This window comes from Artibeus jamaicensis, unplaced genomic scaffold (genome assembly GCF_021234435.1).
Source record: "Artibeus jamaicensis isolate MK-2021 breed Jamaican fruit bat unplaced genomic scaffold, CSHL_Jam_final contig_1015, whole genome shotgun sequence".
Taxonomy (NCBI): Eukaryota; Metazoa; Chordata; class Mammalia; order Chiroptera; family Phyllostomidae; genus Artibeus; species Artibeus jamaicensis.
In genome coordinates, this window is record NW_026521194.1 from 16,273,893 (window position 1) to 16,299,741 (window position 25,849).

A 25,849-nucleotide genomic window follows, 5' to 3' on the forward strand; every position below is an offset into this window, starting at 1 on the left:
GGAGCTGTTTAACCTGCTCCTATACCCCAGGCCTCCCTATAAACGGGGAGTTAGATCTACAGGCTTCGGGAAGCCCCGGTCTTCACTTTCCTCTCCATGTCCTACCATTAACTTCCCGAGAATGAACTCTGCTTGCAACACAGGATTAAATACATTTTAACTGTGTAGCTCTCCAAGACCAACAGCGAAAAATTAAGCAAACCAAAGATCACACTGTCTCAGCTTTACAAGTTTCTGAAAATGAGGCGTTTGCTTACATAAGATTAAAAACAGATTTTTAAGTGCAGCTATTTCAACCAATTTTATGAATCTAAATGTCCTCAGCCTTACAAGACAGAGGACCATCCTGAAGAAAAGATTTAGTAACTTCAACGAAAAAAGGCGGGGAGCACGGGGCGGGGGAGGCTGGGATGGGAGAAATAGACAAAAAACTGTACTTGAAAAATAACTAAATAAAATTTAAAAAAATAATAAAAATAAATAAATAAAAAACACCTGAAAAAATGAAGGAAAAAAAACACCCATTGCATTTGCACTTTAAGAGGAACGACGAGAGGCAGAAGAAGTCTGTTATTTTTCCACTTCACTACTAGGTCTCTCTGAGGAGCTTTCCTTTCAGATAATCTGTTTATCTTAACTGCAACACTGGAAAAACTAAATTATTATCAACTTCACGAGAAAAAAGAATAATTCACATCAGTATGCTAGAAACTAACAAGAGAACTGTGACAGGCAGAAACGTTTATGAAGGGATTTATGAACTTCTTAAAAATTACAGACTCTTCAGGTAGCAAATAACCCAAGAGGTTGATCTAATAATTTCCCTTCTTTGATACTGAAACCACCTCTACTATATTCTTAATGAGTAGGCTAAAAGATTCCTTCCTTACATTCCCCTATAATACTTTTAACATTCTAGGTCTTGATTTTTCATTTTAGATTCAGAGTTAAAAGCAAACTTAGAAGTCACCGAGTCCACCCAACCTCTCACCCAATGTAGGCTTCGATCCTCAATAACCCTGAAAGGCGGACATTCAGACACCACCTGGACACTCCCGGGGTACGGCGGCAAGGGCTCACTGCTCCTAACTACTGAACTTGGTTTCTCCTCCAACCATACACAATAGAAACATTATTTATCTCAGCTACGCTTCAGGTATTTAAAGGCAACATCCCGTGTACTATAAACAATGGCTTTCTCCAGAGTATTAATAGCAGAGTTTTGAAGCCTAATTATATTATTTTATGCTTGTGTTAAATTTTATCTTGTTAGTCTCAGTCTACTGCGTAAGAAAAGATCTTTAAATTCTAATGCTATACAACATGCTAGACATTCTTTCTGTATTTTAATAAATTTTAGTTCTGAAAAACATTCAAAATGCTGACCAAAAAAGTTACTCACACTGAATACAGACAGAAAGGCCCCACAACACTATTGAGAAGCATCACCTTCTTCTTGACATCAAATTATTAATTCCTTTATCAATATTCGGTGTAACCATCAAACAAACTACAAAGTGCAATGTTATATCATAGAGGTTCTGACACTTGCCAAAGACACCAAGCTTTTCATGTGTTTTTTATATAGAGGCTCATAGAGACCAGAGCCTGTGCTTGTAACAAGAAAGTATGATGACCGCCTATAACTACCTGCTTAACATACTGCAGGTGAAAAACTGTCCTCTTTGTCCACAAAGCTACTGAAACCATCAAATGTGTCATTAGCATCGAAGACAACAATATTTTCAACTGCAGTGCTTCCCCTTTAACTTTCCGTAGAGACCCAGTTTGAGGCTGTGCTATAAAAATGTCACTGTTGCACTCTGCTGCTCCAGTCCTCTCCCCACACTATGAAGTCGGGTTTCCCAAAGCAAACGTCTGTCTGTCCTCAGCAATCTGTTTTGCAACGATGACTTCTATGATGGCATACCACTTTCTTCCTGATTTTCAAGGCCTTCTTAACTTTCTTTTTTGGGGGTATATTTTATTGATTATGCTATTATAGTTGTCCCATTTTTTTTGTCCCTTTATCCCCCTCTGCCCTGCACCCCCCTCCCACCAGCATCCCCCACCTTAGTTCATGTCCGTGGGTCCTACGAGTAAGTTCTTTGGCTTCCCCATTTCCTATGCTATTCTTAACCTCCCCCTGTGTATTTTGTACCTATCAACTATGCTTCTTATTCCCTGTACCTCTACCCCTTGCTCCCCCCCCCCCCCCCGTGCCCTCCCTGCTGATAACCCTCCATGTGATCTCCATTTCTGTGATTCCGTTCCTGTTCTAGTTGTTTGCTTAGTTTGTTTTTGTGGGTTTTTTTTAAGTTCAGTTATTGATAGTTGGGAGTTTTCTGTCATTTTACTGTTCATAGTTTTGATCCCTTTTTCTTAGATAAGTCCCTTTAACATTTCATTTAATAAGGGCTTGGTGATGATCAATTCCTTTAACTTGACTTTATCTGCCCTTCCACTCTAAGTGATAACTTTGCTAGATAGAGTAATCTTGGATGTAGGTCCTTTCCTTTCATGACCCGGAATACTTCTTTCCAGCCTTTTCTTGCCTGTAAGGTTTCTTTTGAGATATCAGCTGATAGTCTAATGGGAACTCCTTTGTAGGTAACTCCTTTTCTCTTGCTACTTTTAAGATTCTCTCCTTATCTTTCATCTTGGGTAATGTAATTATGACGTGCCTTGGTGTGTTCCTCCTTGGGTCCAACTTTTTACCCGTCTAGATGAATGTTTCTTCTTTAACTCCTTGGTTGTTGGAGTTTCATACAGTTCCATTTTCTGTCAGTTCTGGTTGTTTTTTGTTTCTAAATTTGGTGTTGTCCTTCCTTTGGTTGTGCAAGGAGGCAAAGTGCACTTACCTATGCCTCCATCTTGGCTGAAGTCTCTTGACCTTCCCAACTTTCCATGAGGTGAAATCATCCGCAAGTCACAAATGTATTTCGTACTCTACTTTCAGCAAAGTGAAACTGCCAACAGATGTGTCCAGAGAACAGATATTCTCCATCACTACAGACCCCACCTCTGACCCACATCTGTCATCCATGTTACAAAGGCACAGTCCAACATCCTGCATATGACCGCAGTCTACACTTAAGCATCACGCAGGCGTCACATCTGCCGCACTGTCCTTTTATACTCACCCACATGTTCTCCACCACTCTTCCAATTTCTGTTTTGAGGACTCCCATAAAGATGAGTGTATTACTCATGGTCAATGTTATCTGAATCTCATCTTTTCCCACACCCTCTCTACATTTCTGTTCTTAAGTGAGATATAGCTTTTCACTATTGTAACTCAAATGTCATTTTACCACATCTTGATGATAATGGCTAATACTGACAATTATAAGAAATTTGTTGTAGCCCTGGCTGGCGTAGCTCAGTGGATTGAGCGCGGGCCTGCAAACCAGAGTATCGCGGTTTGATTCCCAGTCAGGGCACATGCCTGGGTTGCAGGCCAGTTCCCAGCAGGGGACGCACGAGAGGTAACCATACATTGATATTTCTCTCCCACTCTTTCTCCTTCCCTTCCCCTCTCTCGAAAAATAAATAAATAAAATAAAATTTAAAAAAAGAAATTTGTTGTAGACATGTGAATGCTTCCAGTTATTTTAGCATAGTTGTTTAAGTTCAAAAGATTCTCTTTTATGATATTTTTAAGTTCAAAACAGGGAGTAGCCATGAATTAGGGAAGAATTTCTCATTTGCAAAGACAAGTTGGCTTTAAAGAGCTAAATGTTTCCTGGAGTTCACACTCCAGGAAAAATCATGGAATAAACTGCTTCATCTTTAATAATAATGCCTTTTCAGTTACCATAACACAATGAAATCCCACAATTGTTTATTTACTTATGTATTTACTTTATTATAATGCCATTTTAGGATTAAACTGTAAATTGGTTTTTAATTACACCCAAAGAGTAAACCTCTTTGCCCACTTTTAATAGCATTTCATTTCTTATGTACTGCTATGTTAGATTTTAGTAATGATTTGCCTTATTTTTCCTTTTATACCAAATTTCTTTTGAATATGACCATTATTATTTTTGAGTCACTACAATAAAGTCTCAAATAAGACAGCTAAAAACAATGAATTCATTTTGTACAGAAGAAAAATTTTTAACAAATACAGCATACACATAAAAAGCATTATAAGTTAAAGTAGAAAGATGTTTTAGAGTATGTGAATGTCTACCCCATAATCTAGTTCAAACATCTGAAAAAGTTTAGGGCAATAAGCTACTGGGTAACAGCATAAGCAAATAGGCTTTAAAATATTAAATGAAGAAATGAATAGAGCAGAACATCCATGTTATAAATGCAAAGATATACCACCTTGGAAGTTGCACATTAAGGGAAGAACAGTCAGATATGGTTCCTTTACACCGGGTGTGGTAGTATGGAGGGAGAAAACAAGAAAGAAAAGGAACCAAAAAAAGGTGTGGGAAGGGGGTGTGAAGAAAATGGAAAAGGGTGGAACAAGACCCACACCAAATGACCTCAGCCATATAGGACAGAGGAAGTCGGAGGGACTGGTGGGCATGAGATCCTACGGCCCAGCTCTCCAGCCTGCATTTGGATTCCAGATGGTGACTACCTCCTACCTTTTTGGTCAGCAGGGTGAGGGGGCACATGTGGGTACTTGGAGGGCTTCTTGATATGGAAGTTCACGTTGTCCAGCTCCACGTTCAGGCTGATAGAAGCGGCTGAGTCACTGTCCACTGTGGACTGGAAACTGCTGACTGATGTGCGCTTGCTAGGACTGGCAGAATCTTTTAGTGTTGGGGAGGGGAAAGAAATACAGGGAGAGGAGGGGAGTAAAAAACGGGTTTCATCAGGGTATTGGAGGAAAGGAGAAAAATGTTTTTTTTTTAATATACAAGCCCAATGTGCAATACCAAAATGGATACAGTATTTTCATTTACTTCTGTGTAGACTTAGTAAAATTTGATCAAGTTAAATGAAATGAATTTTTCAAATGAAAAAAAAATATATTGGAGGTTCTGCAGAAAAGTCTGACATCATAGCAAAGAGGTGAGAAAGTTGTCTGCTGTGATTTTATGAGCTCGGAGTTATTTTTAAGCTGCTGCGTACTAGAGACTATGGCAAAATCTAAGAACGCCAGTAGCCTAACACATAGGTTTCTTAAGAAAATACTGTATCTAGGACAAGGATTGCTATCAGATGTTTACATTTAGTTAGAGCCATAAATCTTAAAATAGGATTGTTTCAACTAAGCACACAAAACATTCATTTTAACATACATATGCAGAAATGTTTCATAAAAACTAAAACTTGAGAAAGTTAAACTCACTAGTCAAATTATCGTCACCTTCTTCGGCTATCTGTTCTGGGTCGCTGTCATCAAACTTTATGTCTTTAAACCAAGATGGCTCAGAGTGTCCTTCCACCGAGTTCACTGAGTCACTGTCTGGAGAAGGGGTCTCGGAAAATTCTGTGCTCTGAAAGGATCAACACAGGATCTAAGCAAGTCACCGTCAATGGCAACAACATTCAGGCTGTCCTACTACAAATAAAGTCTTGCCCAGTATTTCTACAAAGCTTAGCAATGAATAAGTTGACATAAGAATAAGCAAATTAATAGCAACTGAGTTGTAAACCAACATCATGCTGACAATTCCACTCTTAAAATTATCATTTTCATTAATCAGTAGGAATAGGCTGCACATTATAAACAAAACACAACATACAGATTTTATAGTGTTACATTTCATCTCTTGGTCCTGAGAGTGAAAGCATTTTAGAATTTATTCTAATCCTGGAACGATGCTAGAACACATCCTGGAAAACAACTTTTAGATTTTAACAAATAACATCACACCATTCTTTTGAGTTGTCTTTTGTAACCAATGGTTTTGCAGTTTTAGTTCATAAAGGTGTTACTAAATAGTACATATATCAAAGTAACGTAAACCAAAAGTAAAAATACATTTTTAAAAATTCCATCTTTAAAGAATTCTCACTTTGCTAATTAAAGTTAAAATAAGAATATTCATCATTTTACCACTGCTATACAATTTAATATTGCTAATGAGTCAATGCCGACTGCCCAATAGGCCAGCAGCGTGCTCAGTGGCGGGGACGCTGGAATACCTGCAGCGGTCTGTACAGGGCGTACTCGTCCCTGAACAGCTGGTCGTGGTGGCTGACACAGTCCAGCCAACGCCCATCGACCAGCGCTTGTCCGATCGCGATAGCCTGTGCCCTGCATCGAGATCAACACAAATGAAAACTTTTAAAAGTCAGTCAGAATAACTTTACAGGTACGTCAGTCAGAATAATTTTACAGGTACAAGTTGAGACACAGCCCCAGCTGGTGTGGCTCAGTTGGTTGGAGCGTCATCCCCCAGACTGAAGGGTCACGGGTTCAATTCCTGGCACATGCAGGAGGCAACTGATGGATGTTCCTCTCTCACATCGATGTTTCTCTCCCCCTCTCTCTCTCCCTCCCTTCCCCTCTCTCTAAAATCAAGTAAGTGTGTCCTAGGGTGAGGATCAATAAAAGGATAAGACAGATACAAACTGAATTCTTTTCCATCCCCATCAGAGTAGGAATTTCAAACTGGACAGGTGAAGGATTAAAACAAAAGACACTTAAAGCTAATTTAAAATATTTTTCCAGGTATTATAGTATAAGAGAAACTACTGCTAAGGCAGTCCTAACAAAACAAAATTTAATCCCAGCATTTCTGTAGTACTCAACGCATGCACAGGCCTGCACTTATAAGTTAAAAAAAGATGCTGAGACTAGCAAGACTCCTGCCCTCAAGGAGCTTATAGTCTTTGCTTTTTGGCTTGTAGTCGTGATGAGAAGACCACATATTACAGATATAAGTATAGACTGATATGTACTTTATGCCTATACAGACACACTAACACACTGCATTTATTCACAATGTATAGAGCACTTCAGCTATATTATTTTATCCTCATGACGGCTTCTTCACAAAACTGTATTTTCCTCCTATTAGAATAGAGAGGTCCAAGCCTCAATAAGACTGAATAACTTCACTGAAAGCATAAAACTAAAATGAGATTAAACCAAAACGGAAACCCAGAGCTTCACTGCTCAGTGCTGTTTGTCTCTCTTCCTACATACTTGTTCCTTCCCAGGAGAGGAAAAGCAGCCAATCCGATCAGGCAGAAAAGGTAGGGGACATGTTACCTTGATGGCAACAGGACCTGTCTTTCTCTTTTTTGCACGTGATTTGTGAGGTTTTAACAAATCTCTCTAAGGCACCCCAGGCGTGGCTTATGGACACAGTTCTCAAGACAGACTGCAATGTCCAGATTAGCAAACAGTAGCCAGAGAAGCCACTGTGGTCTCAGGGTCCGGTTACTTCCCAATCCTGCTCAACTAAAGAGCTCTGTGTTTTGGGAATTACTGCACACTTCTGCTTTTAATAAATTAGGCAACTTGTGACCCTCACTGGTTCCTTGCATCTGTACTGGTTAAAGCCCAGAAGGGAGGAGGGTTGACAACTTACACCCCACACACCAAATGTGAAAAGCGAACCCTACTCACAAAGAACATTGCCCCCCTTATATCTACAACAATGTGTCCTCATTAAAAGTAAATTAATTAATAATATTTAAAGTCTGTCTTTCTTAAGATCCCATTACCTTGTAGCAATGTGTCCATTTCGGATCAACCAGTTGACTAACTCCTTCCCTACGATGCAGTTCGGATGAGTTCTCAGCCAGTAGCGGTGATCCTGAAACTCCATTCCACTACTGTGATGGCAGATTTTTTTCCACAGGTCCTTTAACTGAACACTGTCCTGAAGTCACATTATAAGCAAATGATTACTCCTGAGTAGGGTGCTACATACGTTTTCAGATTCTATCTTGTGATTTTTAGATTCATGAGAAGAAACTCAATTCTTATGTCTTTGCATAGCTAACGTACACAATAGAAATGATACCTACATGGGGAACAGCTTAAACTCAGCTCATCTAATTCCAAATGTAATCTTGTCTCTTGAAAACCTATTACCCTCCACCCCACCCTACCCCACCCCACAGAAAACCAACTCTCCCAAATAAGTTTTGTCAGTCAATGGCACATTATTTTCAGTCTCTTAGTTACCTAAGTAGAAAATTTCATACTCCTCTTTGGAAATGGGGCAAGAGATAGGGACCGGACAGCCAATAACACTAATTAATCTACAGTAAATGATTCTAGTAGCCTTCACCAGATTCTCACCTACCCACAACTACCAGGTTAAGTTTCCTAAAGAAAGGCCTTCAATTAATTACTCCCTTCTCAAAAAAACTCCGTACATCACTCAGTGCCTACAGGCCCAAATCTAAACTTGTAAAGTCTGAATTCCCCACTTTCCACCAGGTAGCCCTAAATAACTTTTTCCATTCTTGGCAACAGACTCCAATTTAATCTCTCTCCCAGCCTCTCCAATTAGTAAGTCCTACTTCAGTCCACGAATGACGTCATGCTGCTGCTCACCTCTATTCCTTTCCTCACACCTTTTAATAAGGTTTGCTTTCCCCACCGCGTAGCCAGATCTATTCCATCCTTTAAGGTCCAGTCCAAGCCATTCAGTTTGAAGTCTTTCCTGGCCCTGACTGGTGTAGCTCATTGGTTTGGGCATTGTCCCACAAGCCAAAAGGTTATCAGTTCAATTCCCTGTCAGGGAACATGCCTGGGTTGTGGGCCAGGTCCCCAGTTGGGGGCATGCAAAAGGCAACCGATTTATGTTTCTCTCACACATTAATGTCTCTCTCCCTCTTTCTCCATTTCCCTGTTTCTAAAATAAATAAATAAAATATTTTAAAAAATACAATAAAAAATAAAGTGTTTCCTGACTCCCTCACTACTAATAATCTTTCTTTTTTTTTTTATAATTAAAGTATTACTTCTTTTACTACTAAGGACCTGCCCATCAACCTCATGTCCACCTTTTGAATCACAAGCTTGAAAGCAGAAGTCATACCTTCAATTTCTTTGAGTCACCCTTAGGACTGAACATAGTATTTTCCAAATACATAAATTCTATAAACCAATGGTTATTTCATATACACATATAATACTAAATGTCTGAAAAGCCTTCCAAACCATGTGTATGAGAAACCTGTTTTGAAGTTAACCGCAAGCTGGGACCAGGCTAAAAGGTGTGCTCCCGTATGCAGGTGCTTGCATTCTGATCTTGCCAGATGAAAAAGGTCAAGAAAGTATTAATCCAACATATGAACATAGAATGCCTGACCAATTTCCCAGGTGATCCTACTAAGAACTTAAGCTAATTAACTTCCCCTATTTAATTTATATGCTAACTGGCTGCTTCATTTGTATGTTTCTTTAAAATAGAAAAATCAGAGAGAAAAACAGTCTTTATGATCAAAACTAGCTATGGGTCAGAGAGACTGGACCATACCAGAAGAATTTTGCGTTCGTCCTCAGTGGTCTCCGTCCTGACGTACGTCCGGCTGGCCTGGGGACTGACAGACGTCTCGTACGACGGCACCATGGGAGATCCAGACCGGTCCAGTGACAGGTTGGTAATGCTGGCTGATCTGGAAACAAAAGCAGAAAGTGAAACCACAAGTGGTAAATTTGTCACCAATAAATGCCATGACAGTAAAAATTCACTTTTAAATAAATGCCGGTCTGCCACTGTTACAGTGCATTTAGAAGTACTTATGATGCTTGTGTATGATATTATCACTGGGGGGACAGGGAGGAGAGCACCCAGATATTCGCCGTACTCTATTTCCAACTTCTGTGTTGGCCTAAAATTACTTCAAAAAAACTTTAAAAGAAAGTTGTTATGGAAAGATTACAGAAAAACAATCACAGATGTAGTTCATATATCGGTAATATCTCAAAGGGAACAGGTATCAACTCTTCTTGTTAAAATGCAGAGAATTAGTATTTGTATTTAATTGACAAATATAAGGAATCACAGTCTAAATGCAGAAACAACCTTGAAGATCAGGGACAGGAAAGCATGGCCCACAGGCCAAAGGGCTTCTGCATAACCAATGAATAAGAACGGTCTTCGGAGTCCAACATCTCTCGTGCTCTGACGACAGAGAACACTGACTCTGAACCACCACTAAGCAAAATGTTATCCCCCAGTAAGGATTCCTTCCTTCTCATTGGTAGATCTGAATTTAAAAACTGTCCTCGATTATTATTATATTTTGTATTTGATCAACAGGAAAATTAGTGAAAATGTGTTTCCTCTCTTGTTGTATGAGTACTTACATAATATCCTTAATTTTGCTTCTTGGCAAAGTTACCAAATAAATGACTTGTAAGTAGAAGAAAATCAAGAGCACTGAGCAAGCTTTAATTTATTAAAAAAAAATTTACCTAGAAATTTAGTTAGCTTCCACCTAGATAAAAATAAAACCCAATTTAAGCTTCATATAAAAAATAAAAGGCAGAAGCACCTATGATGTGGCCAACACTATATATATACTCATTCAGTAAAGCAATATATATTTCTTCCCTCATTTAATCCTATGGAATAGATACTACTAGATCCATTCTATACACAAAGAAATCAAGAATCAGAGATTAAGTAATTTACCTAAGAACTCAGCTAATAAAGGAGCTGCCATTCAAAACCAGGTCTCACTCAAAAAACTATGGTCTCCCCAGCATGAAGATAAAAATACTTCTAAAGCAATTTTAAAAATTACTCACAGGTTTATAATAGGTTTAGTAAAGTCATTCTTAATGGTTAATGAGAAACCATAGATATCAAACAAAAGTATATAAACAAGATATTTAAAGTAATTAGTTATTCATTTCAGGGCATTTTTTTTAGTGAAAAGTTGCCACTATGTCTTCTTCAACTAATTAAAAACTAATTAAAATCTCTTTTCTAATGTGTGTATTAATTACTCATGCATTCTGCTTCTCTAACATTCTAACCATCCCTACTCATATTCTGATACAATGGCAACAAGAATAAAAGAAAATTAGTCAATTTTGTCGTAATATACTCTAGTAAGTAGCCTGGTAGTAAGAATGCTGGCTAAAACTTTACATATAAATAGCACGTACTCACTCAATTATATCTTTCCTAAAGACTTACATCAATCTTAACATTATTCAAAACACATGAAAACATTGAAAATTAGCATGGCAATCTCTACACTTAGGCATATGCCACGAGGAATACTGTAATCCCATCTTTTAAAAACCTGTCTCATCTCCACAGCCCTCTGCATTTCCCTCCTTCACTGTATCACTTCTTCCCTTCTCTGCTGAATCTTGCAGGACTCACAGAATTGCCTACTGAGGTTAGTTAGCAACATTATGGCTGCATCCAAGGGTCAGATTGCACTCATCTCATTATCATCTCACCTGACATTATCACCAGGACCATTTCCGCTTCCCTGAAAAACTGTCTTTACTTGGCTATCAAGACAACACACTTTCAGGGTGTTCCTCTCACCGCATCTCCTTCTAAGGCTCCTTTTCTGGTTCCTCTTTATTTCCCCAATCTCAGGCCTTGGTCCTTATTTCCTCACTTTCCACACTCACTTTTCTCATGATCTCTGTCCTGGTTCATAGCTTTAAATACCATCCACATGAATGCAACACCCAAGTTTATATATCCAGCCTGTACGTCTCTCCTGAACTCTAGATTCGTACATCTATTTGACATCTCACTTGGATGTCTAGAAGGTATCTAAAATGCAACATGTCTAAAACTGAACTGTTTGTGCAAGTCTTCCCCATGTCAGTAAATGGGAATTCCAGCCTTCCAACCACTCGGGCCAAAAACCTGAGCCCTCTTTTACCTCCAGTAGTTTAGCAAATCCTGTTAGCACTACAATCAAAACGCATCTTGAGTCTGACCATCCACCTCCACTTCTCCCCTCACACCTGAGTCAGTTCTCTCGCCTGGATTATTGCACCAGCTTTCTAAGTGGCCTCCCTGCTTCTACTCTTATGTCCTACGATCTATTCAACAGAGCAGCCAGCGTGCTCCTCTGAAAATATACTGCAGATCATGTAATCCTCCCAAACCCCCCACTCAAAACTCCTCTGTAAGGGAAAGTTTTCTTAGAGTAGAATGTCAACTAGTAAGTGCAAAAGAAGTGGTGATAAAGTTAGGAAGTGACCATCCTAACATAAATCACACCTGGATACTGAATCTGTTGAGCGAGACTGATAAGGAACAGGGTACTTAAAGAGTATCCAAATATCTCCTCCACACATATTAATTGCAAAGAAAAAATTATAACTTGACAGAGGAGAAACCCAGGACACCACCTTAACCAAGAGGTCAAGTCCATACTAACGATGGGATAAATTTGTATCACCATATCCTCTCCGACATAACAGACTACATCACTTACACAGAATTGCTGTCCAAAAATGCATAGCCTAAATCAAATCATGAGGAAGCACAAGACAAACCCAAACTGAGAGGCATTCTTCCACATAACTGGCCTACCCTCTCCACAAAATCCAGTACCATGAGAGATAAAGAACGGCTACAGCCAATCTGTCCCACGTACTGGGGAAATGACTGAGAAGCACTCCTCAAGTTCACAGGCACAGGCTCACTAAAAGACTGAGACCTAATCACAAGACAATTCCCTTCCCTCCAGACATTACCACCACATTACTGAAGGCCTATCTACCGCAGTTCCTTTAACCCAGTAAATCATGCTATTCTTTCAACAAAAAAAATTGCAAGGCATACTAAAAGGCAAAATACACAGTTTAAAGAGATTGATCGAGCATTAGAACCAGAATCAGTGACGGCAAAGAATTCTGGCATTCTCATACCGAGACTTTTTTAAAACTACGATTTATCTGCTAAGGGCTTCAATGGAAACAGACAACATGCAAATGACAAATGATGTAAGCAGAGAGATAAAAATTCTAAGGAAGAATCAAAAAGAAATGCTTGAGGTCACAAACAGTACGGTATAAACAACAGATTTCGTTGATGGGGCTCATCACCAAGCCAGAAGAGTCCACCAATGAAGTCTAACGAACATTTAAGGAAGAAATTACACCAATTTTCTAAAATCTCTTTCAGAAAACAAAGCAGAGGGAAGGCCCCCTAACTCGTCCCATGACATAATCACTACCCTCATACTGAAACCAGGCAAAGATATTACAAGAACAGAAAACTGCAGATCAATGTCTCTCATGAACATAGTTGTGAAAATCCTCCATAAAATCTTAGCAGCTGATCCAACAATGTATAAAAAGAATTATACCCCACAATGAAGAGAGATTTAACTGAAGGATGAAGGACTGGTTCAACCTTTGAAGATCAATCAGTATCGGTATAATCCACCACACCACCAGGCTAAAGCAAAACTATGTGATCACATCAACAGATGTAGAAAAAAGCATTTGACAAAATTCAATAGCCATTTGTTACAAAAGCTCTCAGCAAACTTGGAATAAAAGGCCACTTACTCAACCTGATAAGGAACATCTACGAAAGACCTGCAGCTAACACAACACCTAATGGTGATGAACTTGAAGCGTACCCACCGGGTCAGATACAACGCACTAGTATCCCTGTTACCACTGCTCTTCAAACTTAGCAGTGGAGACAAGAGGAAAAAACAGAAGGGAAACAGATTGGGGAAAAACAATTAAAAACAGACTTTGTTCATAGATCACAAGACTGTCTACATAAACATCCTAGAGAATCAATAAAAGCTCCTAAAACTAATAAGCAATTACATCAAGGTTGCAGGATACAAGGCTAATTATCAAAGTCAATCACTTTCCTATATACCAGCAATGAACAAGTGAAATTTGAAATTAAAAACACATTACCACTTGTACCCGCCCCCCAAATGAAATAATTAGGTATAAATTTAACAAACTATGCACAGGATCTATATATGGAAAACCATAAAACTCTGATGAAAGAAATCAAAAACTAAGTAAACAGAGAGACGTTTCATGTTTATGCCTAGGAAGACTCGATATTACCAAGATGTCAGTTCTTCACAGTTTGATCTATTGATTCAACATAATCCCAATCTAAGTCCCAGCAACTGAACTTTGTGAATATTGAAAAATTGTTTATAAAATTTATATGGCGAGACAGAAGGTCCAGAATAGTCAACATGATACTGAAGAAGTAAGCTGGAGGACTGACATGACCCACCTTTAAGAATTATGATACAGCTACAGTAACCAGGACAGGGTGGGCTGGCAAAAGCACACACAAATAGGCCAATGGAACAAACACACAGTCCAGAAACAGACCCCCATAAACATAGTCAACGTAACTTTGACAAAGGGGCAGAGGCAATACAATGGAGAAAAGATAGAGTCTTTTCAACAAACGGTGCTGGAACAATGAGACATCCACATGCAAAAAAAAAGATTCTAGACACACTCTGAACCCTTCACAAAAATTAAATCAAAATGGATCACAAACCTAAATGTAATACATAAAATTATAAAACCCCCAGAAGATAACATAGTGGGAAATCTAGATAACCTTGGGTATGGCAATGACTGACATTTTAGATATAACATGAAAACATGATCCAAGAAAGAAAAAACTGATAGACTGGAGTAGATTAAAATTGAAAACCTGGGCTCTGTGAAAAGTAATCAAGACAATTAGAAGACAAGCCACACAGACTGGGAGAAAATCTCCACAAAGACACATCTGACAAGGGACTTCTCCAAAATTTGCCAATTTAAATTGGTAAAATTTAAAACTTCTCCAAGACTTAAAACTCAACAACATGAAAACAAACAGCTTAATTTTTAAAAAGACCTAGGTGGACACCTCCCCAAAGATGATATACAGATGGCAAGAAAGCATATAAAAAAAAAGTCCAGCATCGTATATAACTAGGAAATTGGAAATGAAAACACTGGGGTATATGACCGCACATCTACTAGACTGACCAAAGTCCAGAATACTGACACCACCAAGTGCAGGCACGGATGGAGAACAGGAACTCTCAATGCCGGTACGAATGCAAGTGGTACAGACACTCTGGAAGTCAGCTTGACAACGTCACATAAAACTAATACTCTTTAACACATGATCCAACAATGTCACTCCTTGGTATCGACCCAAATGCACTGAATATATGACCACATGAAAACCTGCACACAGACGTTTAAAGCAGGCTTATTTGTAAGTTCCAAAACCTGGAAACAACCGAGATATTATTCAGTAGATAAGTGGATAAACAAACTGTGGTACATCCAAACAATGGAATATTAATCAACACTAAAAAGAAATGAGCTATCAAGCTATGAAAACACATGAAAGAAACATAAGTGCATATTACTAAGTAAGAGAAACCCATCTGAATACACACAAACTGTGTGATTCCAACTCTATGACATTCTGGAGAAGGCAAAACAATGGGGACAGTAAAATGACCAGTGGTTGCCATGGCTGGGACACGGGAGAGGTGACTGTTCAGGGCACACAGGATTTGCAGTGAAACTATTCTGTAGTATACTACGATAGTGGATGAGTGTCATGATACATTCTCCAAACCCACAGAATGCACCAGGCCAAGAGAGAACCCTACTGTGTGCACTACGACCTCTGGTGATAATGATGTCTCAGCTAAGTTCATTACCTGTAACACACGTACCACTCTGGTGCAGGATGCTGATAATGGGGGAGGTCGCTTGTACAGAGGGTGAGGGGTCATGTGGGAACTCTCTGCACATTCCACTCAATTTTGCTGTGAACCTAAAACTCCTCTACAAAATAAAGCTTATTATTTTTTTAAATAAAAGATGCTATGTCAGTAACTTACTCTCAAATAGTTCAGAAAAAAAGCACCATGTATACAATATGGAAAGTAACAAAGCAAATGGGCAAATGTAACTTAGTGGACCTTAATGAAAAATATAGGGAAATTTACTTTATTATTTTTGCAAGTTTGAATTGTTTTCAAAATAATTTTTTTACCTTTTGAAAGCTCACACTCTCCAGTAGCTTCCCATCTCACCCAGGTTAAACGAGGAAGCCCTCACAATTAACTGTAGAAATGCTGGACTCCGGGGACACGAGACCTCTTGCTTTTCCTTGCCAGAATGTTCCCTCTCACCAATGTGCTATTCTGTGTCTACAAAATAGCCACAGGGCTATTCCCTCACACCCTCAGGTCTTTGCCCGAATGTCACTTTCTCGGTGAGGTCTGCGCTAACTACAATATTTAATATTCTACTCTCCACCCCTATTCCTTATGTTTTATTGGTGTTTTAAATTTCTGTCTGTTTGACTGGCTGCTATATCCCAAGTACGTACATAATTTGGAGGTACTCAATAATACTTGTTGAAAGTATGTTAAACCATTGTTGCTTAGATTTCTAGTTCTCCAGGTTTATAATGACTTAACTTGCCACTTAAATTTCTAAAAGGAAGGCATTTTCGGGGGGCGGAGGGGAGACGTGCACATTAGTAAGGTAATAAAAAAGAAGGAGGTGTGCAGGTGTAGAATGATTATAGGCAGTAGTTTCAAGAAATCTGGCTAACAAGAAATAATTGAGAATGTATGTTACTAGAGGTAAAACATAAAGGAGTTTTTGTTTGTTTTTAATAGGTGACTAAAGTTAAGTTCGTCTGCTAAGCTAGATTCCAAGATCTAAAACCAGCGGAGGAGGATAGAAACAGCCACTCAGACAGTACAAGCGAGAGCTGACCAGCAAAACGAGAGCTGAGAGACTGTACGACAACCCACTCCACCCATTTTTATTGGTATGTTCTTCTCATCACCGGAAAAAGAGAAAAACCAGACATGGGACACTGTGTGGCCATTCAGCAGTTTACCTATTTCGAGCAGGAGACTTTCCAGCATCCTCTTGAACAGATACAAGTCTTGCTGAAAGAGCAGCATTTGAGGAGTCTGAATGAATCAAACTATAAAGGAAAAAGGGAAAGCTTGAGATGATTTGGGACAGTAACGAACAAAGTCGATTTCACTGATTGCTTTAACATTTAAAAGCAGACTGTTTCCCCTTGTAATTATGAGATTACAGGCCATTTTTGTTTCCTTCCTTTAATTAAGGTGGAAGCAGTGTGGTTTTTATCTTAAGTATATCAAATGTCAAAAGACTGGTAATAGTTTATTATCAAGTATATGAAATGCCGTTAATATCATAAATTGGTTGAACAGGTGCATATAGGGATCCTTCTTACATGAATAACAATATTGAAATGATTTGGGGGTGGAAAATCTTAAGCCCAAATATTTTACTCTCAGGCACCACAAACCACTGGAAGAGCGCTGCAGAGTCAGGCAAACCTGACTCTCCAGAGTCAGGTCCAAGTGCAGGGCCTACCTCTTACTAGCTGTGTGATCTTGGACCCCCTGCTTCATCTCTCTGCACCTCAGCATCTACCTCTGTCAAGAGAAGACAGTAGTGCCTTCCAGAGACATGTGATGACTAACAAAGAGTGAACATCAACCAATCAGCACAAAACCTATAATTATACCACCTTTGACATCCGTGCTACGTCCCTCAAGAAGCTTTCAAACTTGCTTTGTTTTATTAAATCACATTGTCAATTCTGGGCTCACACAACAGAGCCAGGTACAGCTAAAAGGCATCATGACTGAAGTAAGCAAAAAATGAAGAATCCCTATGCTTTGTTCTACTACTTGTAGAACTGGTCTTTAAAGCTTATAAAATACAGATAACATACAGAGAGAATCAGGATGCCACAAACACCAACGCACCAGCGAGCACTTTAAAAGAATGCTACCGCTGACAGTGAGGTGCTTGTGTTCCCTACCCACCCGGCACCCCTCCCTGCCTTCCAGGAAACTACTGCTGGGAATTTTCTATCATCAGTCTCTCCTTTTCTTTAAGTGCACTGTGCTTGCATCCCTAGACAGTGTGTTCGTTCTGTATATTTTTGAACATTATGTAAACAGAATAATCATTGGTTACAAATGTGACTTTCTTTTCTATCCTACATTATGTTCCTGAGATTCATGTATGTGGAATGTAGCTATAATTCATTTTGACTTTTGTTTAAATTCTCTGGTTCCATACTAATACCTCATTCCCTTAAGGGGTAATCAATACAATAACTAATCAGAAGGATGTTAGTTAAAACTTCAAGCTCTTTTAACATGGCCAGATTGGTATTATGCATAAAAAACAATGTAACTAAAGAAAACAATCAGAAACTGATGCATCTTGCATTCTAATTCAAACAAACTCAGGAAAGGTCCAAGGAAAAGCTGGTAACATCCTCCACTACCAGGCAGTGTAGCATATTTAGAAATCTGGAAAAACACGAATTGTTCCCTAAAAAGAATAAAAATCTAATTTCATTGCGAATATTATGAATACGAATCTTACCAGCATTCTCATTCTCTAAGAAGGCTACATTAGAAATTATTAATCTCCATAACTTCTATTGCCTATTCAACAAGTATCACCAAGAAAATAGTACCGGTCAAACACTGTTCTTGGTGCCAGAGATAGAAAGTGAGTGAGTGAGATACAAAGCCTCCCCTCTTGTAGAGCTTACATTTTAATTAATCAGTACAATCATTGTCCAAAAACATCCTCTGTGATCCTTCTGGAGACAAGCCAAAGAAAAAAGAAGAAAATAAGGGATGTGCAGGAAATAATTCAAAGAAGGTAAATGTTTAACTAAAAGCACTCACAGGACACCAGACTATCACTATTTCTCAAATACAAAATTGTATTTAAGTGACAGTACCTCTGCCAGGCAAAATCATCCTCTAAAAATATGTTGCGACTGGCTTTTCTGCTCCCGACAGGTGTTCGGGGTTCACTGGGATCAAGTATAGACACAGAGGAAGCAGAATCTGAAAGAGCATTCAAGTCTTCACCAATGGAATTACTGTCTGTGGAATGAGCGTAACTTAAGGCTATTTTTCTACAGTACGTGCAAGCTCGGAGGTCCCCTGGAAAGGGAAAAAAAGAAGTTAAGTAAAAGATAAGATTACATTATTCAACAGGTGTAAAGATGTATTAAACCTTTGGGTTAATAGTTAATCTAATAAAAGGGAAATGTCTTCAAGTAAGGACCACCAAGAAATTTTTTTTCAGTGAAATAATTTTGTTAGCTCAATTATATATTTTTAAACCCATCATTATGAGAAATTCACCCAAGTATACAAAATTACCTCAAATATTTAGAATGGGTTAAGAAAATATCACTCAGTAACATTAGATAGAAAACTTTGATTAAGAAAGAGTATTTTTCAAGATTCTAAAAGTGATGTAAGGGGCAGAAGTTTCAAGAAGACAACATTTAAATGGAGTAAATGAATCAACATAATGGAAACAACATATTTTTCCCTGAGCAAAAAGGAAGAAAAACGTTATCTGGGTCCCCATCGTGAAGCCCTGAAAAGAGGCCTCCACAAGGGGGCATCGTTTGAAAAACACACTAAGAGAATGGGCTTACTAATAATATGAAATATGGGGGGGAGATTGTTAAAACTTTTACAGGGAAAGTTAGGATAGAAATGAAATATTCTTGGGAGGACAAACAACTAGGTTATTTAATACTGTTAAATGCTGTCATTTTATTGAGGATGCAGTCCTACCCAAATGTAAGTTTTCACTTCTACCCTGTCTTTCTGTAACAATTATCTGTATGATTCTATAACATTTCAGTGCACCAAAAAATTGAGGTCAGATCATTAAACTTCACACACGGCATGTTATTTAACAACCCAACCTCACATGTTTTAGCATTAACATTAGAAAACTCATGTGACGTAGAACAAAGATTTCTTACAGCCAACTGTCAGAAACATGTTTTTACCGTATTTACTACCAAGCATAATTTAATTTTATTTTTTAATTTTGACTACTATTAAATAGTACTCAGTTTTATTAAACTATGTGTGTACTTCAACCAATATTAATATTTTGCTTAGTCTGTCCTATTTTGCTATGGCAACCCTAGGAAACCAACACACAAACCATATTAAGACAGGATTTTATCCTGAGTGTAACAGGCACTCCGAAAGGGTTTTAGACAGAACAGCCTCACATGATCAAATTAGCATTTAACTTAATTTAATTAAGAATATCATCTAGAGTACAGAAAATGATGGAGGTAGGAAAAAAACTAATGGTTAAAAAAAATGATCTTTTCCAAGACTGTAGCCATAATCTAGATGAAAGATAATTCAGGTCTGAAACTCTGTAGCAGACTCAGAAAACCTGCGTGGTAATAAAAATAACGGGAGAAATCTAAGACTGTTTTCATCTGGGTACCCTCTGCCTGCCGTCCACTATCAAATCACTGTATAAATCCACAGATTATTGTTCAGCTTTTTCTGCTACAACAAACAATAAACATTTATATATTGCTAATGAAAGAATATATGATGTGGTTTGCTAAAGCACAATGTCATATACTCAAGGAAGTACATATACCTGTACTTTGTAAAATGAAATCTCTCATAGTAATATAAACTCATAAGCTATTCTAACCATATTATATAATAAATGTAATAATACCGCTGGGTTTTTTATAGCACCTGTGATACACTGTTGCTTTCCTTATTTATAGACATCCCCATCTACTTTGTTATTCTACTATAAAACCCTTAAAAGCAAAGCTGTGTCTCCCTTACCTCTGTGTCCTCCATGGCTCACTCATGAAGCCCAAGATGAAAACAGGCTTAACATCAGTCTGTATAATAACTATTTTATGGTTATAACTTTTAAAAATGGTACAACTGTCAATAAGATGCATTTACCTGTATAGCCCATAAATTTTCCCGGGATTTCTTGATTACAGCAACGACTGCAGAAGATCTGCCCGCACAGTCGGCAATGGTGTCTGCGCCTGAACGTGGTGAATTTCTCACTGCAGTCGTAGCACTCCTTGCACTGGCTGTCCGGCATCCAGTACTGCTTCAGGTCGCTGTCCTGTACCGGCACAAATAGGTGAAGGTGTCTCAAAAATACCGACAAAGAGGCAATGGCAAATGCGATGCTAATCAAAATCTTACGCTGCTTTCGCAGAAAGTGGCGAGCTATTTCTAGGATTCATACAGGAAATGGGAAGAGTCAAATCTTGAAGAACAAAGCTGAAGGACTGACATTACCAGCCACTGAGACTTATTCTGAAGCCTTGATAATTTTAGACAGAGTGTTAGCTCAAGGATAGAAAAAAAGGAGCTATGGAGCAGATAGCAGGGCCCTGGCACACCGCACACATACAGATGGACTTGGGTATGATGAGCTTTAGAATGCAATCAGTGAAGGACAATCTTTTAAAAAAAACAGTGCTGAGTCCAACGGGATGGATGGCCATGAGAAAAAAAAAAAGGAAGCTTGAACCCTAAATTTTATACAAATAGTAAAGGTTTTTGGAAAAAACATGGAAGAATATTTACTGACCTTCAGCTAGATAAGCACTTCTTAAACAGACATAAAAAATATACATAATTATATGGGGGGGGAAGTGATCAATTAAAATTAAGTACCTGTGTGTGAAAATACAGTGTTCGTGGGAGGAGGAAATGCTTCAGTGAACTTTCTCTCAAGGACACTGTGCCATTTCAGTGAGTATGGCATGAACCCCAGGTAAGGGCTTAATAAGTAATCTTCTAAAGTCCTGCAACTGTACCTGGCTTTTCCCTTCCATGATCTCCTTGAGGCGTTTTAACACAGTGCTGAGGCTTCGAAGCTGAACGGCTGTACGCGGGTCATGACCTCCAAAGGTAGGTTCTGCTTTCCTTCTTGTTTCTGAGTCAGATTTAACAAAAAATAAAATTTAAAAAAACCGTGTTAGTAGTCTTCAGTACCTATGCAAAACGAGGTATGCATGAGATACACGTGCCTCTTCCTGTTTGCATCCATTCACAGTCTCACACCCAGTGATGTGTATTGAGAGTTAAAGCTAGTCTTTATTAAAGGTAAGAGGTCCTGAAAGCGTTTCTTTCAACAAACTGTTTTTATATTGCCATGTAAAATACTATTTCACCAGCCAGTAAGGGCTACCTGAGAGAAGTACTGCCTGGGACACTGATGGTTTTGAGACCCGGGATGGGAGGATTGCTTAAATGGCCCCAAATCTGTTAGTGATTTATTGGGCCCTTTGGTCCCAAGCCATTAAAAACGACTCCCCGAAATTTATCAAAAGGGAAAGTAATCCCAGTGAGTTCGCCTCGCTTAGTCTCCACAGTTAAACATCAACAGGGCCCCACCATTCAGCCCACATGTCCAAAGTCTCAAGGAGCAGCTGACCAGAGAGAAAATGGCCCGATACATATAGAATCTGAGAGGCTTCAGATCATCTCAGATGGTAACTTACTCACACCTTCCCGCTCCACGTCCAACCAGATCAAAACTGCCGAAGAAATGCTGGAATTGCAATGCCACCCTTCCTGCTGCCTCCCCACTTCTACAGCTCCAAACTGGGAGGGACTGCTTATTTCTTAAACTAGCACTGCTGAAGCCAGTTCTATCAATAATAAAATTCCAAATTCCAGCTTTGTGGCCAGAATGGGTTGTGCCCGCCAAAGCTGTAATATGTTATTTATTTTTAGAGCAAGATTACTACTGAAGTTCCCACCTATTCCTGGCTCCAGTGGTTACAAAATCTAAGGATACAATGGAGGTGGCTTAACAAAGAGAAAAGAATATGCCAATTAAACTCATTAACCTAATAATCTATTACAAAGCAAAATGGAAAATACCCACCCTGCACCTTTCTCTAACTGACTTTGTTTGCTTGATTTGTTTTAAACATGCTTTGTTTTGGTGTGGTGGGGGGAAAAAAGATGACAAAAAATGAAAAGTCAGTATCCAAATCCAAACTGACCAAGAACTTTCCAATTTAATTACAGAAATAATTATCTGAACAGCACCTATGAGAAAACTTTATCTTTCAATAAATAGTAAGGGCCTAATTTCAGCAGATAGCTGTGCTGATACTAGAATAAAACTGTATGAGTACTAGAATGACCAAGTTTTTTTTGAGTATCACAATAGAAAGCAATTCTCCATGCTTTATTAGTTGGAAAAGATGCAATGAAGCTCTTACAAATGTAACTGTTGTTTTCCCATGCACAGGCAACGGACAATAATTAATCGTGAAGCCCCTCGTGTTTAGCCAGTTCAAAGTACATGTGTGAGTACTAACAACATTGTCCACTGAAAGAGGAAGAACAAGTCTTGTTCCTGAAACCAACAGAATCAGAGATCTCAGATAAACATTAAAGGGCCCTGAGAGGATATCGGGTCTAGCCCTCTGCCACTAGGCAGACGATCTTAGTTGTGTCTCTTATAAAACATATATTAGAAAATTAAGCGATTTTCCTAAGGTCATAGAGCTAGCAAATTGTGGAAGTACAGCCTTTTGATCAGAAAAGGAACTTGATTGGTCAAACAGTCCCACGTTTCTGAGCCTGTAGCAGCTAAAGGAAAAGAATCAAGAACACCTGATACAACACAATAAGGAATGGTGGAGATTGCAGCAACCCACACACAAGCTCCACCAACTGATATTTAAATTCAAGTTTATCAAAACTCCACAGCAAAATTTGGAAAGCTATCAGTTTATAACCCCTAAAAAATCAGATTCTAGCCCTGGATGGTGGGGCTCAGTGGACTGAGTGCCAGCCAGCAAACCAAAGGGTCACTGGTTCAATCCCCAGTCAGGGCACATGCCTAGGTTGAGGGCCAGGTCCCCAGTTGGGGGAGCATGAGAAGCAACCACACATCAATATTTCTCTCCCTCACTTTCTTCCTCCCTTCCCCCTCTCTAAAAATAAATAAAATCTTTAAAAAAAATTAAATGGATCAAAAAACCACGGCACATTTACACAATGGAATTCTATGTAGCAGAAAGAAAGGAGCTCCTACCCTTTGCAACAGCATGGATGGAACTGGAGAGCACTATGCTAAGCGAAATAAGCCAGGTGGTAAAAGACAAATACCATATGATCTCACCTTTAACAGGAACCTAATCAATAAAACAAACAAACAAGCAAAATATAACCAAACACACTGAAATTGAGAACAGGCAGACAGGGACCAGAGGGGAGAGGGGAGGGAGTTTCAGGGTAAAAGGGCACAGGTTTACAGGAACAAGTATAAAGGACACATGGACAAAAATTAGGAGGGGGGTGGAAATGGGAGGGTGGTGGGGAGGGCTGGGTGGATGGGCTGGGATGGGATGGGAGTAAAAGGCAAAAAACTGTACTTGAACAACAATAAAAAAAAATAGATTCCACCCTGGCTGGTGTAGCTCAGTGGATTGAGCATGGGCTGTGAACCAAAGGGCTGCTACTTTGATTCCCAGTCAGGGCACATGCCTGGGGAGCATGACAGGTCCCTAATATGGGGCACATGAGAGGCAACCACACATTGATATTTCTCTCTTTCTATTCCCCTCTCTCTAAAAATGAATAAATAAAGTCTTTTAAAAAATAGATTCTAGTCCAACTCTTCAATTTAACAAATGAAGATATCCTATTCCTAATTCAGCAGAGGCTTTAGTCAGAAGAACTCCAACAAAAATAAGAGCATTGCCCCAGGTCAGGTTCAAGAGCTAAAGAGAGTTTACTGAGGTCAAAGATGAAAGTGGGGATAGTAGTCTCTTCCTTCCACTCCTTGCAGTAAAAGGAGAGGTCCATTGTCTCTCTCCCCTTCCCACCTTCTGATTCTTCCTTCCAAATGGATGCCATAACCCAGGCCGAGGCTCAGTGCCCTGGGAAATGTGCAAGGCAAGGCAGCCAGCTCTGCTCCAGTCCTTAGAAACTCTTCTGCTTGGTTTCTCCTCCCTCTTCTGACCCCCCAGAAGGAGGTTCTAAACCAAGTCTCAACTAGCAATAAAATATCCTCCTGCCAGCCACCATTACCTGCACCTGCCTGTTTTTCACTTGAGGATCTCACGGAGAAGACTGGCCAGACCAGACAAGCATCTGGCGTTCGGGGACACCTATTTCCAATGCTGCACCACTTCCCTTCTATTGTGCCACCTCTCACTGCCTGTCTTCCACCTTGAGCTGTGTGCACCACTTCCATGAGTTTAATAATCTAACAGAAATAAACATAAAGCAACTCACGTTAGCCTCTGAATCCAGGCACTGATCCCCAGCCTATACTCATCAGAAGAGCATGAAAATGAAGGAGAGGATGTGCACGAGACCAGGATGGAGAACAAAGAGGCAAGAGGAGCCCAGCTTATCCAGCCACAGTGACAGTCTGCATCCAACAAGGACAGAAGGCCAAGAGCACCCGGCAGCCCATTAATGGAGTTGACAGAATGCTGCACCCAGAGAGGCATGCATGTCACATTACACTGGCCATCTCACCAAGGGATGCGAAATTCATTCACAAAGTTGAAACTGACCTGTGTTCTCCTGGGGATGTTGCAAACTGTTCTCTGCTGAAACCCAAGCAAGTAATTGATCAAACAAAAAGTCAAGAGATTTTAGCTCAGCCTAAGTTAAAGTTTAATACAACATTTAAGAAGTATTTTTTAGGTATCTACAAATTCTTTCGCTATTTAGCCAACAGTTGCATTAATTCTGAAGAGTACCTGACTATTCCAAAGGGCAGAAAAGTTAAATAAGTGAGTCAATAAACAACCTGGAAAACAATGACTGTGGAAAAAATCTACACAAAGAGGAATGAAACAAGAACACTGTCTTACCTAATACTGTTGAAGATCGCCGCTGGAGTTCCTCAGTTAGCTGCTTTTTATACGGTGTAGGGGACCTCACAGACTGTGCTCTCGAGGGGAGCTGAGGGCTGGTCCAGTTTCCACCTAGAGACTGCGGCTCTCCCTGGCCTCCTTCTGCTCTCTCTGTCGCAAAGGAAAGCTTGGCATTATTGGGAAAAAATAAGACGCAGAGTTCGGCAAAG

General features: G+C 39.3%; 1 protein-coding gene across 5 annotated transcripts in view; it reads right to left on the reverse strand.

Moving 5' to 3' along the window:
- PIKFYVE (phosphoinositide kinase, FYVE-type zinc finger containing) overlaps positions 1-25,849 on the reverse strand; it is a 74,914-nt gene that overhangs the window by 44,196 nt on the left and 4,869 nt on the right. For 2 of the 5 annotated variants that reach the window (XM_037166036.2, XM_053655386.1), the window contains 11 exons: positions 25,638-25,790; positions 25,335-25,370; positions 21,603-21,721; positions 20,728-20,899; positions 18,705-18,912; positions 16,797-16,886; positions 9,417-9,555; positions 7,648-7,805; positions 6,118-6,229; positions 5,318-5,465; positions 4,608-4,775 (listed from right to left, as the gene is read on the reverse strand). In XM_037166036.2, coding sequence (XP_037021931.2) covers positions 4,608-4,775; positions 5,318-5,465; positions 6,118-6,229; positions 7,648-7,805; positions 9,417-9,555; positions 16,797-16,886; positions 18,705-18,912; positions 20,728-20,899; positions 21,603-21,721; positions 25,335-25,370; positions 25,638-25,790 — 1,503 coding nt within the window. Of the gene's footprint in view, positions 1-4,596; positions 4,776-5,317; positions 5,466-6,117; positions 6,230-7,647; positions 7,806-9,416; positions 9,556-16,796; positions 16,887-18,704; positions 18,913-20,727; positions 20,900-21,602; positions 21,722-25,334; positions 25,371-25,637; positions 25,791-25,849 lie in introns of those variants that run through there. The other 3 variants (XM_053655430.1, XM_053655527.1, XM_053655458.1) reach the window with 3 other exon arrangements.